This window comes from Capsicum annuum, chromosome 10 (assembly GCF_002878395.1).
Source record: "Capsicum annuum cultivar UCD-10X-F1 chromosome 10, UCD10Xv1.1, whole genome shotgun sequence".
NCBI lineage: Eukaryota > Viridiplantae > Streptophyta > Magnoliopsida > Solanales > Solanaceae > Capsicum > Capsicum annuum.
In genome coordinates, this window is record NC_061120.1 from 590,355 (window position 1) to 606,171 (window position 15,817).

General features: G+C 38.5%; 1 protein-coding gene across 2 annotated transcripts in view; it reads right to left on the reverse strand.

Annotated features, from left to right (window-relative positions):
* The window catches only part of LOC107845291 (protein FORGETTER 1), a 48,871-nt gene that overhangs the window by 23,594 nt on the left and 9,460 nt on the right, over positions 1-15,817 (reverse strand). For both annotated transcript variants that reach the window (XR_007046022.1, XM_016689524.2), the window contains exons 8-23: positions 14,031-14,163; positions 10,242-10,302; positions 10,086-10,167; positions 9,314-9,442; positions 9,058-9,201; positions 8,798-8,897; positions 8,595-8,720; positions 7,838-7,911; positions 7,570-7,742; positions 7,359-7,452; positions 1,191-1,288; positions 981-1,116; positions 698-804; positions 475-570; positions 295-382; positions 68-188 (exon numbers count right to left, since the gene is read on the reverse strand). Coding sequence is in view for 1 of the 2 variants with exons in the window: in XM_016689524.2 (XP_016545010.1) it covers positions 68-188; positions 295-382; positions 475-570; positions 698-804; positions 981-1,116; positions 1,191-1,288; positions 7,359-7,452; positions 7,570-7,742; positions 7,838-7,911; positions 8,595-8,720; positions 8,798-8,897; positions 9,058-9,201; positions 9,314-9,442; positions 10,086-10,167; positions 10,242-10,302; positions 14,031-14,163 (1,762 nt within the window). In the remaining variant the exon portion in view is untranslated. The remainder of the gene's footprint in view (positions 1-67; positions 189-294; positions 383-474; positions 571-697; positions 805-980; positions 1,117-1,190; positions 1,289-7,358; positions 7,453-7,569; positions 7,743-7,837; positions 7,912-8,594; positions 8,721-8,797; positions 8,898-9,057; positions 9,202-9,313; positions 9,443-10,085; positions 10,168-10,241; positions 10,303-14,030; positions 14,164-15,817) is intronic.

The following is a 15,817-nucleotide window of genomic DNA, read 5'->3' on the forward strand; positions in this document are numbered from 1 at the left end:
GCTAGCACTCATTTTGCTCCATTAATAATTCTTTGAATTGACTCATTTAAAAAGGTAAATGTAGTACCAAGAACCGAGTCTCTTATTATTCCAACAGAGACAAGTGCAGCTTTCCCCTTCAAAATAAAATCCTGTATAGCATCTGGTATATCAGCAGAACAGCCTGGCGGCACAAGTGGCAAAGGATCCTGCAAACCATATAGGATGAATTTTGACTTGTACACATACATGCTAAAGTGGAAAGCGAATGCAATACCAGATAAAAATGACATATCAAGCAAAAGTCATAGACACCTGTTCCATGATCCCTCTATACAACATCATAAGGGCTCTCTTCCCGTAGGAACTATCATAGTTATAAGCACTAAGAGATGGTCCAGCTCTGCAATATTCAAGAGTAATTGAAAAGAGCTGTCACTTTGCATGCTATCATACTCAGACTCGTAACATATGCTAAACAAATATCACACTCACCGACGATCTCCCTGAGTCAGTGCCCCAAGTGATTCAAGTCTCTTGGCAACCACGGATGCAAACCGCCGCTCGCCACCAAGATTAGTAAATAGTAGCCTGTATATCGAGAAAGAGAAAAATATCATATGAGCAAAATATGAAACAAGTGAGTTATACAGGGGAATTGATTTTTGCCATCGTATAGTACAACCATTATCGACATGTGACCAGACACGGTACCTACTTATACTCGGGTGCAGAAGCTTGATTTGAGCGATGAGTTCTTCCAAACTGCTGAATTGCCCGATCAGCACTCCAAGGTAACTCTAGAGTCACATGGACCCTTCTTCTCTGACACAAAGGAAGGAATTCAAACAACATAATCAGAAAACAACTATCAAAACTCAAAAGCAGCTCATCCATTAAGGATAAGAGGATAAATATATAAAAGAGATGACATCTTTTACTGACTTCATTATAGTGGCCATGTGGTAAATGGAAAAACAAAAAAAAAAAAAGAACCCTACCTGGTTTAAAGCCCTTCTATCAGCTTGCAGAGAAACACCAGCTGATCCAGCTTCAGATATTATAGCTACCAGCTTCTTGCCTTCCATGAAAAGCTGTTTCTCATGTATATTGACCATTTCCATGGATACATCCTTCCTGAAGCAAGAAAAAATTGTTCAGCCATTATGAGAACAAAAAGATGTATAGTTTGTTAAACATCGCAAACTCACGTATTTCGCGCCTGATAGGTGACACCTTTTCCGTTAGCGGCCCTCACAAGCATGCCTTTTCTTCCTGTTATTTCAGCCACATTCTCTGGCCCCCCAAGCTGCATAAGACATGAAATATGTAAATCTGTGATTATATAATGCCTCTAAGAGGTGCTTGGTTGGGTGCAAATGTGAAATCTTGCAATGCCTCAAAAGTTGCAGCTGGGTGCAAAGAATCTATTTTCATGTTAAAAGTATCTTGTTTTTTCAGTCCTTAAATTACTCATTGATGCTTAATTCAATTATTATCAAGATATCTTGGTAAATGCCAATAAAAAAATTTCATTGTAATAACTTTAAATATGTTCCTTGGAAATGATGTAATTCTAAAACATAGCATACAGCTTTCCGGATGAAACTACATATACAACTTGACTACATACTAAAATTTGGTTTGGTGGTCTTATGCCGAAATATATTCACTGGAATATGTTCTTGGCAGTGTGTCACGTATTTTAAAAGAAGTACACACTGCCAAACCAACAAATTACATCAAAGAATATGAAACTACACAATAACTGAATACTACTACTAAGTAGGAGTTTGGCCATGAAAACCAAAAAAATTTGAAGTTGGAGTTGTGTTTAACCATACTTTTTTAGAAAGACTTTTTTAGAGTTTGGGAAAGACAACAACAACAACAACAACAAACCCAGTGTATTCCCACTTAGTGGGGTCTGGGGGGGTAAGATGTACGCAGTCCATACCTCTACCTCTGATGAAGTAGAAAGGCTGTTTCCGAAAGACCCCCGGCTCAAGGCACAAGATATCACACAAACACATAGTAAAGCACAGAAGCAGATGACATAACATAAATACGGCACCCATAAGGAATATAAAGCAGAGGAAAGCACACAGATTCGTAATAAGCATGGAACACTGAATACGGAATCATAACAGGAATAAAAAATAAAAAAAACCCCACCAAGTAATTCCCTACACTAGCGACCCAATCTGGCCCTACTCTTCTGCCGTAATTCGCGTCTTCCAGACCTTACTATCTAGGGTCATGTCCTAAGTGAGCTGTAACTGTTCCATGTCCCGCCTAATCACCTCACCCCAGTACTTCTTCGGCCTACCCCTACCCCACCTAAAACCATCCAACGCTAGCCTCTCACACCTACGGACCGGGGCATCCATGCCCCTCCTCTTCACGAAAAGTGAAATAATGAGATGAAGAAATTACAAAACAAGTTGAGGATTGTTTTCACTTGAAACTGTATTTGGAAATTTTATGGCCAAATATCATCTTTGGATAAAGTGAAATAATTTTCCAAAAGAAAGAGAATATAATCGCATGGCCAAGCAGGGCCTAAGAGTACAAGAGGAGAGGATGAGGCGAGCCCACCCCCACACAGAAAACAACAACACTCCTTCTATCTTAATCTTCAACCTTGACATCCCCATATCTAAGGCCATGACCTTAGTCAAATGAAGTTGTCTTGTTCCCTATCAAACACCTCTCTCCAATTCTTCTTCAGCCTACCTCTACCTCCCCTAACTTCTGTTATAGCCAACCTTTCCCACCTCTTTACTGGTGCATCCATCCAATTTCTCTTCACATGCCAGAACCATCTCAGTCTCACTTCATTCATTTTATCCGCCTCTAATGTCACTCCCACCTTGCCCCGTATAACTTTGTTCCTAATTATATCTCTCTGAGCATGCCCATGCATCCATCAGAGCATCCTCATCTTTGTTACCTTCATCTTCTGAACCAGGGGAAAATTTATAAGACGGGTGTGGGTTCACTTGCACCCATCCCTAGTATAGGTATAACACATTATTTTTTCCAATAATATAGCTATATAACTATGAGAATTAATGGAGAAATAATATTATTGAAAACTGTGTTTACATAATTACATCCAGACCCTATTTATAGACACTACATTATAATCCTTTTCCAAGTAGGATTTTATATACAATTCTTATATGTGGACGTTATGAGGATCAATGATTGGGTGATAACGGTTAAGCTAGTTATTGGAGGGCTTACTTTGAACATTATTAGTGCTTACACGCTTCAGCTGGGCTTGGATGGGGAGGTCAAGAAGCACTTATGGGAGGATTTGGACAAGGTGCTGAGGGGTATACTGCACTCCGAGAAGCTTTTCATTCGTGCAACTTTCAATGGTCACAACGGGCCAATCATTAGCGTTTTTTATGGTGTGCATGGGGGTTATGATTTTGGGGTTAGAAACGAAGGAGGAGCTTCGCTTTTGGATTTCGCTAAAGCTTTCGAGTTGGTGATAGCTAATTCGTGTTTTCCAGAGGAGCACTTGGTTACCTTTTGCAGTGCGGCAGCCAAAACTCATAAAGATTATTTACTCCGTAGGAAGGGTGATAGAGGCCTTTATAAGGACTACAAGGTTATCCCAAGTGAATATCTTTCTACTCAACATAAGTTCTTAGTGTTGGACATGGAGATCAAAAGGGAGGGGAAGAAAAAGACTCCGTATGACCAATCGAGGAACAAATAGAGTGGTTTGAGCCTTGGTCGAGCCTCGGAGATGGGGGAGAAGTTAATGTTGATGAGGGCATGGGAGAGTAATGGAAATATGGACAATATATGGGATAAGACAGCTAGTTGCATTAGGGAGGCAGAAAGAGAGGTGTTAGGGGTTTCAAGGGGCAACTTTGGTGGTCACTGAGGGGATTCGTGGTGGAATAGTGAAGTCCAAGGCAAAATGGAAGCAAAGAAAGTTGCTTATGCAAAGTTGGTGGAGAGCAAAGACGAGGAGGAGAGGCGAGCAAATATGGAAATGTATAAGGCAACTGAAAAGGACACAAAGCAGTTACGAAGGTAATTGGCAGCTTTCAAATGCTTATATGTCAAGCTAAGGGACAAAGGCGGAGATAAGAAGTTATGGGTTCGCTAAGGTGATAGAGAAAAAGGCTCGAGACTTGGATCAAGTGAGGTGTATCAAAGATGAGAATGGTAAAGTGCTAACAGAAAAGGCACGAATTTTTTAGACGAAGATGGCAAGAATACTTTCATAGACTTCTGAACGAAGAAGGGGATAGGACCATCGTGTTAGAAGAGTTGGCGAAAACATGGAATCAGCGGGATTTTGGATATTATAGTTGTATTGACGTTGAGGAGGTTTAGGGTGTTACGCGTAAGATGAACAGAGCAAAGCAAACGGACCCAATGAGATTTTGGTAGAGTTTTGAAAGAGCACAGACAGGGCAGGTCAAGAGTAGTTGACTGGGTTGATTAATGTCATTTTTAAGATTGCTAGAATGTCCATCGAATGAAGGTCAAGTACCATAATTCCATTGTACACAAACAAAAGGGTGATATCCAGAACTGCAACAACTACATGGTTATCAAGTTGTTAAGTCACACCATGAAAGTTTGGAAAAGGGTGGTGGAGATAAGGATGGGGAGGAGAGTGTCCATTATCAAGAACCAATTCAGATTTATGTCAGGGCGTTCAACTACTAAAGTCATTCACCAAGTGAGTGAGGAAACGAGAAACTAGTGGAGATATAGGGAAAGAAAAAGGGACTTACATATGTTCATTGACCTAGAGAAGGCCTATGTCAAAGTTCCGATAAAAGTCCTTTTGTTATGCTTCGAGTCCAAAAGTGAATCGGTGGCATATATTAGGGCGACAAATACATGTATGATGGAGCCAAGCCTCTGGTAAGACAGTGAGGTGACTCGAAGCACTTCCTAGTCGAGATGGGGTTGCACCCGGGTTCAACAATTAGTCTTATTTTTATTTACCTTGGTGATGGACAAATTGACGCAACATATTCAGAGTGAGAAGCCATGGTGTATCTTTTCTTAGTTGAAGAGGCTTGCGAAGGAGTTAACACTAGATTGGAAGCGTGGAGACGGACTCTGGAGTTAAAGGGTTCAAGTTGAATAGAACCAAAACAGAGTAGAGAGTATTTGGAGTGTAGAATTAGTGATTAGACACTTGAGATGGAAGTGAAACTGGATACACAAGTCGTATTGGTGCAGCATGGATGAAGTGGAGACTTGCATCCGGAATCTTGTGCGATAAGAAGGTATCACCAAAACTTAAAGGTAAGTTCTGTAAAGTAGTGGTTAGACAAACTTTGTTGTATGGCCGGAGCGTAGGACAATCAAGAACTCCTACATTCAAAAGATACAAGTGGTGAAAATGAGGATGTTGAGATGGATGTGTGGGCATACTAGTAGGGATAGGACTAGAAATGAGGATATTCGACAAAGTAGGAGTGGCCTCCATATAGAACAAGATGAGAGAAGGTAGGATGAGATGGTTTGGGGCATGTGAAGAGGAGATGTGTAAATGTCCAAGTGAAAAGGATTGAGAGGTTGGATATAGTGGGGACGAAGAGAGGTAAAGGTAGGTCGAAGAAGTATTGGGAGATCTGATTAGACAGGATATGACACATCTTCAGTTTACCAAAGACATAACCTTAGATAGGAGGATATGGAAGTCGCAGATAAAGGTAGAAGGCCAGTAGGTAGTTGCGTTGCTTATTGTCTTAATATTAGCCTATTCATGTAATATATGGCTACGTGGTAGTCTAGAGCACCATCTCTATCATAGTATTAGCTTATACATGTAGTCCCTGGCTTTTGGCATCTATTATCATTTGTTGTTTACTATGGTTAGGTGATCGCACTTTCTTGTTGATATTACAGTTCGTTGCATATACTTCCCCACAGTGCTTTCCTGCTAGTTGTTATGCTTTTCTTCACTGACATTTTCTCTCCATTACTACTTTGAGTTGTTTCACTTAACCCGAGGATCTTTTGGAAATAACCTCTCTACCTTCAAGAGGTAGTGGTAAGGTCTGCGTACACTTTACCGTCCCCTAACTCCACTTTGTAGGAATCCACTTGGTATGTTGTTGTATCTCCTCATTGGCATTATTATTCGATCATCATCTTCATCTTTTTCCTTCTAAGACTTCTCTTCAGCAATCCTTTGACACATATGAAGTGCAATATCATTTATTACCTCTTTATTGATGATTTGTCATCGTGCAACTACTCCAAAAAAATACTTCAACAGGGTTGACACTCTTGTTGGGCTCCTTACCGTCAGCAAAATCTTCATAATAACTTTAGAAATATTGGTTATTTCACCAAACAAAAAAAAATATCTTCAAGACTGTGTTTCTCCAGCTCAACATTCTCATAGATGTAGTAGCAAATCTCAGACATATTCATTTTCAATATGACGACTCATTCTTTCAAATCTTTGCAAAGTCCAATTCTGCAAAGGTCCCTTTAGACAAATATCTTTGATACCATATATTAGAAAGTTGGGGAGGAGAGGATGCTAAAATCACTCAAATTCCATTTGAAGACAAGTTGGGCAATAATTCTTCTTTACTGCACTAACTTGCTTACATAAAATGGATATAATACCTTGGTATTTATAGAACTTTTCTAGCATGCACCTAGTCTAGTGCTAAGCTTTTTATATTCACTACTTCATGAACAAAATTATAAATTTCACAATGTAAATTCATGTACTTGAGATGAACCTAGTTTGACAAATTTGTCTAGTCAAAGGTTAAAATCATTTAAATTGAAAGATTTTCTTGTCCCTTTTTTTTTCTTACGAAGGAGCTGAAAAGACTGTCAAAGTACCTATATAAAAAAATTAACGGCAAATACCTAAAAGCATGAAGCAGTAAAGAGAACCACTGTCTATTATGTTTTTACTTTAAACAATACAACATTCAGAAAAAGTACACTGAGCACCCTATGTGGTGGAGCAGGACCACAAATAGCATTGAAGATCACATGGATCATAATACCAGCCAACATGTATATGGTGGTGCCTCTGGAGGGAAAGAAATGGAGGGTGTTTTAATAGACAAGCCGGCACTGCCTGTTCGGGTGTAAATGGGAAAAATCTGACAATATAATTTTGGTCTCCTGTTAAGATGTAAAAGGGATTTAGTAAATGATGCTGAAACCCTGTAACAGTGTATTGGAGCTTCATATAGAAAGTCAGGGATTCCTTTTGTATTTTGGGAATGTAACCAGGTACAATCTTTATGCTATTATGTTTAACCATATATACCATTTTTTTTTTAAAAAAAAAAAAGTACACACAGCACCTACACTCAACACAGGGAGGGATTACCAAATAAAAAGAAGGGAAGAACCTGATCAATAATATCATCCAACGGATTGTTTGGAAGATCCAATGAACGAATTATATCCAAAATCTTGGACCTTCTCTCCACAGCTCCTTCATACCTTAGTATCACATAGGTGGTTAGTTTCAAACCTTTCACAAACACCGACTGAGATGATCTACGATGAAGCGAAAAAGTGAACATAATCAGAATAGAACCACATTTTCACATGTTCCACCTTTTTGATAGTTCAGCAACGTAGGCATGTCTTGCTTGTATATATTCATCTGTCTTTTCCTTGCACGAATGGCAACACCAATCCGCGGAAACTAAATCTGCAACAGGTGGAACTAAACAAGCCGGATGTACAAGCTGGCTACAACAGGAACACTGGAGCAATTTTTTTCTCTCCTGATTGGTTGACCACCGATTGCAGTAGGAAGATCAATACAAAAGAACCAAACATACCAAGAGAAATAGGAGTGCCAAGATTCAGAGACTAGTACCTCTTCTGAATTACAAATATCACAGATCTGAAATTCATCGTCATCGGACTCGGTAGATTCATATTCAGAATCAGCTGTACTTATTAAAAAAAATTCAGTAGCAAGAAAAATGCCAAGAGCAAATACTATGAAGCATCATGTATTTTACTCTGCAAATTATACAAAAAAAAAAAAAAAAAAAAAGGGCAGCTCGGTGCACTAAAGCTACCGATATGCGCGGTGTCTGGGGAAGGGCCCCACCCCAAGGGTGTATCGTACGCAGCCTTACCTTGCATTTTAGCCAGAGGCTGTTTCCAAACTCTGCAAATTATAACAATGCTAAAATAATTCGGGACAATTCCAATAGATAATCCAACTTAAACACCTAAACTGTTAAAAAGGGCAAAAATAGTTACATCTATGGAACCTTCACTAGTAGTAAATCCAGTGATTACAAATTTTTAGTATAAAGTTCAATATATTTCTAGCAAAAATATGTCATCTACAACCAGAGGATTTCAAAAAGACATCTACAACCAGAGGACTTCAAAAAGATCCGGAGGTCTTGACATTTTGAAGATAAACGCTGAATCCAGGGCTTATAGCATAATACTACACATAGCTGCATGCATACATTTTTAAAAAAAAATTGGCAACGGTATAGCTGCATGCACACATACTATAAGAAATTAAATGCATGTAAGATAACCCAACCCAATTGGAAGAGAAAGTCATAATTAACAAAGGAAAAAACAGAATTCAAGGATTAGAGATTTACTATCTGATTCTTCATCACTCCTCTGATCACCCGTTTGCCATTTAGCAACTTTTCTCACTCTCCCTCTAAATGATACACCAGGTGTTGCAGAGTGTCTCTTTCGCTGAAGCTCTTTGACGCTTTCCTCTATGGATGAATTAGAAAGTAAGCAAAACTGGCAGCCATTGGAGGAAGATACACAAAGCCATTATAGATGCACATACCAGGAAGTGGTTCAGGTTTTTCAGGCAACGGATAATTCTCTTCTACAAATTTAAGTAACAACTCACGAGGTCCAGAAACAAAATCATCAAGTTCAAGACCCTATCAAGATTTCAAGAAACATAAGAAGATAGGTTAAGGAACAAAATTTTCATATGCGACTTGGCTTATCTTCCGAACCTGAATAAAAGAAGTATTTCAGAAAAATCCAGATACATGTAAATACAGAGAAAAGAAACATGATGCAAGACATGTGACTTACATATTTTGAAACAGCTTCCTCAGTTCTTGCTTCTCCAGTGCTTTGAAGGCCTACGACTACACATTTACCTTCAGTCAATGCTTCCTTTGCAATTCTAACTACTGCAGGCACCTTAGCGGAGATACACATGTGTCTAAAGAAGCGCTACAATTTCGAACAGAAGAAAAGGAGGTAACTGAAATGTATATCTCTAATAACATAAAGACATTGTTTGCATAAAGTAGCCTTTGAGCCACAAAACATGGAGGTCTTAAACCTGATGATTAGCCCAGTAAAGTCTCCAGAGCTGATTAGAAGAGGGTTTATCATCAGTGAGAAATGCACCAGCAGACAGCAATTCCACTCTAAGCTCTGCCCAGAATTCAGCAGCCTTTTTATACATGTCCTGAAAACATTAATATAAGGAGAGTCAAATGGACAAAATACACCAAAAAAAAAAAAAAAATATTTGGCTATCAACATAAAGGAAGATTTTCATTATGGTCAGGGTTATGCACCAAAAAGCAGCATATACTCCCTTCGAATATTTGAGAAATAAAGCAAACTAAAGCTTAAATTAACAAATTACAATCACAATTCATGAAGAAAGTGGCAGAACATTTTGGCAATTTCAATTTTCATATCTCTGTGCCCATGAATGAGCTAATGAAGTAAAAAAGCATTTTTCCCGTTTAAAGCATAAAACAAAGAAATGAAGCATCAAAACACAACTGCAGATTTAGTCAACATATAAAGAATCCATAAACAATACAAAACAATGTGACCCTCCGGGAAATTATCCTATTAAACAATACGAAGCAGTAAATGACATCAAAATCAAGCCAGATTGAATAACAACTCTATTTGGGGAGAGAGGGGGGGGGAATCTGATGCAAGGTATCTAAGCACTTAAGTCTGACACTATTCCACTGCAATAGGAAGACGGATACAATTTCTTACACCTTGCAGCAGCAATGTGATTTCATTCGTACCAATGTGAGTAAGAAGCCACATATTACCAATCATCACCTAAAAATAGAACATCATACCTGCATCTTTGCGTCTAAAGGTACTTCAACAACTTCAAACTCCGCACCTTTGTAGCTAAGCGTACGACACACATACATACCCCTAAGACGTCACGAGGTTAATAGTATATACATAGATTGACATGATAACTTAGACATAAATAGCGTAGAGGAAACCTTGCTTTCATGTCCATGGCAACAAGTTCAAGTGCCCCCACACCACCTTTCTCCATAGCACCTGTAATATTGTCAAAATAAAGAAAAGGGGGTCAAAACAAAATCAGCTTCAAAAATTTTTTGACATCTACATTTTAAACCACCACATAGTAAAGTAGGACTTAAGAAAAAAATCATAAAAGGCAATCTTAGGCCTCATTTGTTTTTTAATCAAGAAAACCAATGGTCTTAGGTCTCATTTGTACTGCACCTAATGAAGGTCTTAACCTTAATCATACCGATCATAATCAGTAAGTGTGTGTGTTTTTCTAATTTTACAACCACTTAAAAAGTGTCTGAATATATCTGAATGATTAAGATCAATAACAAGATTTTGAACCTTATTTGTCTGTACTTAATAAAGGTCTAGATTTTAGTCATTCAGATCTCAGTCATTTAAGTTTGTTTGTTTTCTACATCTGAAGATATGAATCCATTTGTTTCATTTCTCCAGCAATTTTCCTGATTACGACAATCTGCCCAATCTCTCTCTTCCGGATTTCTTTCTTTCTTGCTCATGGACATCTGCGACCAGCAGCGACCCACCATTGTATTTCCTCTCTTCCCCCTCCCCCTAGTCACTAGGATTTCCACTGCATTTCGTGGCAGCCACAGATCACCAACCACCTGCACGCGCACCACCATTGCTTGCTGACTTCCAATGCTCGCCAACCACAACCTCAACTTCAGTGGCTCAGAGTTGTTGCTATCATCGGATCTTGCTCTGTCTCGATCTCCTCTCCAACGATTCTTCTTGTTTTTGCTTCAGTCTCAGGCTTCTAGGGAAACAGCGACCATCAGTGAAGTTATCGACAGTAGACATCTCCAACCAATATCAAGGTTATATCTTTCCAGACCTGATTTAAGATTTGTTTTCATGTGTTTGCTTGTCTTTATTCTCGATCATAGCTTTTCACTTTTAGAGTTCTTCCATAAAATAGGACTCTTTGTTTGTTTTAATGTTAGTTTTAGTAAACCTTAGTTTATTACAAACGTGTTTTAGCTGCTATATTGCGTTGGTATCTTCTATTCACTTGTTTGACCTTCCGTAAAATAAATTGTGCATGTGGATCCTTTATTTTGTTCACTTGTTGTTTCTCTGTTCCCCTACTTATCTTTATCCCGATTAGTGTCTTTTAGGAATATTTCATTCACTTATTTTAGGCCCTTTGTTGTTTTAGTGTTAGTTTAGTTAACCCTTCATTCCAGCAGTCTAAGATTTTTATGGCTTTGGTGAATGATGGTAGCGTATGGATATGTCCTCGGGTGGGGTTGGGGGCCGGGTCAAGGATACCAAGAGAGCCGATAGGCTGAAAATTGGGTCTTGGAACAAAAGGACTTTAACAGGAAAGTCAATAGAGTTAGCGAAGATTCTCAATAGAGGAAGATCAATATAGCTTGTGTTCGGAAACCAAATGGGTTGGAACTAAGGCTAGAGAAGTCGATGGGTTTAAATTGTGGTATCAGGAGGCTTGAGAAATAGGAATAGAGTAGTAGATAGGGAACTCAGGGAGCTACTGGTAGAGGTTAGGAGACTGACCGACAGGATGATGGCGGTTAAGCTAGTCATTGGAGGACTCACCTTGAACATCATCAGTGCACATGCTTCATAAGAGGGCCTGGATGAAGAAGTTAAAAAGCCGTTTTAGGAGGATTTAGACGGGGATTGTGAGAGGTTATCCTGCACACCGAGAAGCGACATAAAAGGAGATTTAAACGGATACATCGAGACAACCCCATGGGTTATGTAAATGTACATGGGTTTTGGTTTTGGTATAGAAATGGTTTGAATATGAGTAGGAATAGGAATAGCATATAGAATCTCCTACTTGGGAAAAGGATTGTAATGTAGTGTCCTATTAGGAAAAGGATTGGAATGTAGTGTCTATAAACAGGGTCTCAATGCAATAACGTAGTTACAACAATTCAATGATATTTTTCTCTTATATTTCTCACATGGTATCAGAGCCTCTACGATCTTGGTAGAGAATCAAAGAGCTTTCACTGCCGGCGGGCGGCTATAACCCATATATGCCGCCCATCCGGCCAATGATCATGTTAGCAAAAGTTAGGCCACCACACTTATTTTTCCTACTTTCTCATATCTAATTTGCGTAGTATCGTGCATCTTTTCGGACTAACTTCTCAAATCTGAGTTGCATAGCATCGTGCGTCTTTTCGGTGACTGTAGTTCCATGCGTCTTTATGGTGACTCTTCAGATCTGATTTGCATAGGGTCGTGTCATCATTCTGATTCTACCCATATAAGTTCTCTTTTCCAGTAGGGTCGTGCCCTCATTCCAACCCTACCCATAAAAATTCTCTTTTCCAGTAGGGTCGTGTCATCATTCCGATCCTACCCATATAATTTCTATTTTTCAGTAAGGTCGTGTCTTCATTCAGACTCTACCCATATAATTTCTATTTCTCAGTAGGACCGTGCTATCATTCCGACCTACCAATATAATTTTTCTCAAATGGTGACCACTTTTCAGCCATCAAATCTAATAATCCGGCGCATGAGTATGTTCCGGTCAGTTCTTTGGTGACTATCTTGTTCAAGATCTACTCATCTCTTGATTTCGAGATGACCCTTATATTTTATACCAGTTTCCGGCAATTTTCTAGCAACACATTGACTTTCCGGCGATGTTTCCTACTTTGCGGATCATTTTTTCAGTTGTTCCGTTACAGTTGAAGTCTCCCAGACGTCCAAAGCAATCCTTATCAGTTTTCTTGCAGATATTTTTACCAAGTCCCTCACCGATCCTCGTATTAGTTACATTCATAACAAGCTTGGTACATATGTCTTCTATGCACTAGCTTGAGGAGGAGTGTTAGAATATGAGTAGGAACAAGAATAGCATATAGAATCCTACTTGGAAAGGATTGTAATGTAGTGTCCTATTAGGAAAGGGATTGGAATGTAGTGTCTATAAATAGGGCCTCAATGTAATAATGTAGTTACAACAATTCAATGATATTTTTCTCTTATATTTCTCACAGAAACAAAGGGAGAATTTCGCTTGTCCGGGTTATCCAAAGATTATGGCAGAAGCACTAGCTCATCCAAGTTGTCGCTGGGCTATAATCGAAGAAATGATTGTTTTGTATAATAATGATACTTGGGAGATAGTTCCTTTACCGGGAGGAAAAAACATAGTTGGTACGATGACTTCAGACCTTTTCTTATCTCTATGAAAGCAATAAATAATTGGACTCTCTTTCAGTTGGACATCAAAAACGCATTCCTTTGAGGAAAGGTTGCCGAGGAAGTTTATATGGAGCAACCACCAGCCTCCTCCACAAAGAATTGCTGAAATGACCACAACATTTAGTTTCAACTGGGATTCCCACTAACCACATAATCAGGCAAGTATCAATGTTGGTATCTGTGGATGCAGATAAAGCAATCAATACTCTACCACAGCATAACACAACCACTCATATAGTATCGTAAAGTTCCTACCTTTTTCTCTTGCTTCTTGGGCCGCTATATGAGTAAGATACAAGGATCCAGTACATTAGAATAAAACTTACTTTTTTAGAAGTCACTGAAAGTGAGATGACTCAGCTAGTTATAACTTCATGATCAGACTTAATAAGCATAGATAAATGCTAAGAACACCAGCACCTCCTTAGTGCTGGTTTTCTGTTCATTCTATAATATATCTTGCTTAGCGATCAATGTTTCTTAAATAAAAAGAACTATGCTACGAAACAGTTAGTTTTAGCAATCAGAAGGCTAACCTAAGAAGTCACGGAAATTAAGAAAAGAAGTTCCAGCTCCCCAAAGTCCAAGGCGAACCATGTATGCCATATTGCGAGGCTCAGAAGCACCAGTTGCTGAACAATAAACAACACGAGCTTGAGGAAGACGAGCCTGTTATACAAAATGCAACTAGCTCATGAATCTAACTTACCAAGAAAACAAGTAAAGTAAAACTAATTTGATCGATTGCAATAGCTGTTAATGTGCAACAGATACCAAGACCATAGGTATAACGACCCAATAACATCTTGTGTCAAACAAACCCAACATAGCAACAGTATTCAATGATTACGCAAACATATTATAAAGGACAAGCTTTTACTGCATATAAACATGCTAAATGGGGGTATTGCAAGTGTTATGTTGATCAGACTAGATTGTGTTCTCTATCTTCTCTTGGAGGTTATACCATTCAAAGGCTGGGGTAACTAAGGATTCTGTTAAGAGGAAATCTTAGAGAAAGGTTTTTAGAATCCTATGGTAAACGTACAGCTAAGGGTATATTAAGGTTAGGAAGGAGCAATTTTCATGCTAGGATTAGCTAACCTTCCTCCCTGCTTGCTCCTTCAAAATTTCTATTAGTTATCCATCCATTATTTAGTAATAGAAAGATCAAATTAAATATACCAACAGGAAAAAACTGATCAGGAAATAAATACTACACAACTTAAAGGAATATATTAGGTACTCAAAAAATGTACAAGAAGAGAAATAGAACCCCTAATTTGTACAGAAGGCTATGTCATTCCTCAAAAATTCTTACATCTCTCCTTCCATACTGGAAAGTACGGCTGGATCACCTCCTTTCCAGGGAGAGTAATGCTTGTCAGATATCTTTGTTGACTGCTTCACACCCCCAAGAAAAAGAAGGGAACTACATTTGAGTTAAACTTGGAAGTCTTCTTTCCTTTCTCGACTGTGAAGTAAAACCAAGCTCATGAGTTTATTATCGTACATCGGAACAAGTTGACCGGACCCCCTTTTATACATGCCCATGTTCCCTTAGCACTCATGTGGATTATTTGGAGAGAGAAATAGAAGGGCTAATGAAGGGATAGATATGACTTGTGAGTTTGTTTAGTTGAGTAGTAGCATCATATCCCTTATTTACTTTTGGTGCACCCATGAAGTTCCTTGTTGTATAGATGATTGCGTGTCTTTCGTAGAAAATCATATTTTTATGTACTCTTTGTTGTACTTCTTGTATATGAGAACTTTTGTTCTGGCCCAAAACTTTGATGAAAATTTAATTTACCTGATCAAAAAGAGATTGGGGAAGAAGAAAGAGGAAATCCAGACAGAAGACGTAATCTAGAACTCTGAAAAGCTGGTCTTCTATGAGGATAAATACTATATCAGTGTATGCTCATTTGGCCGTGAATATTCACAAATATTGAACCTTAGTATTTGTAACTTCAAGTGAAATATAGAGATAACAGTCTGAAAGTATATTTCAAGTCAAACTACTAGCTTCCAATCACAAGTTATCAACTTTCACAAACATTATTTTGAAGAGACATTCACCTCCAAATGCTAGTAAGACAATAGGATCCAGAAAAAATTGATGCCAAGGATGACTCTCTACCAGCTGTTCTGTTCTTTTCTTGGGTTGGGGGTTGGGGTTAAGACATAATGCAGGAGATAGATCTTAACTTGCTTTTGAGAGTGCAAATCTTCAGCTTTACTTCTTTCAACTGTATTATATGCTTTCACTTTCCTAACTTAATAACTTCTAAGAGAAGCACTTTTCAAATATAAATAACAC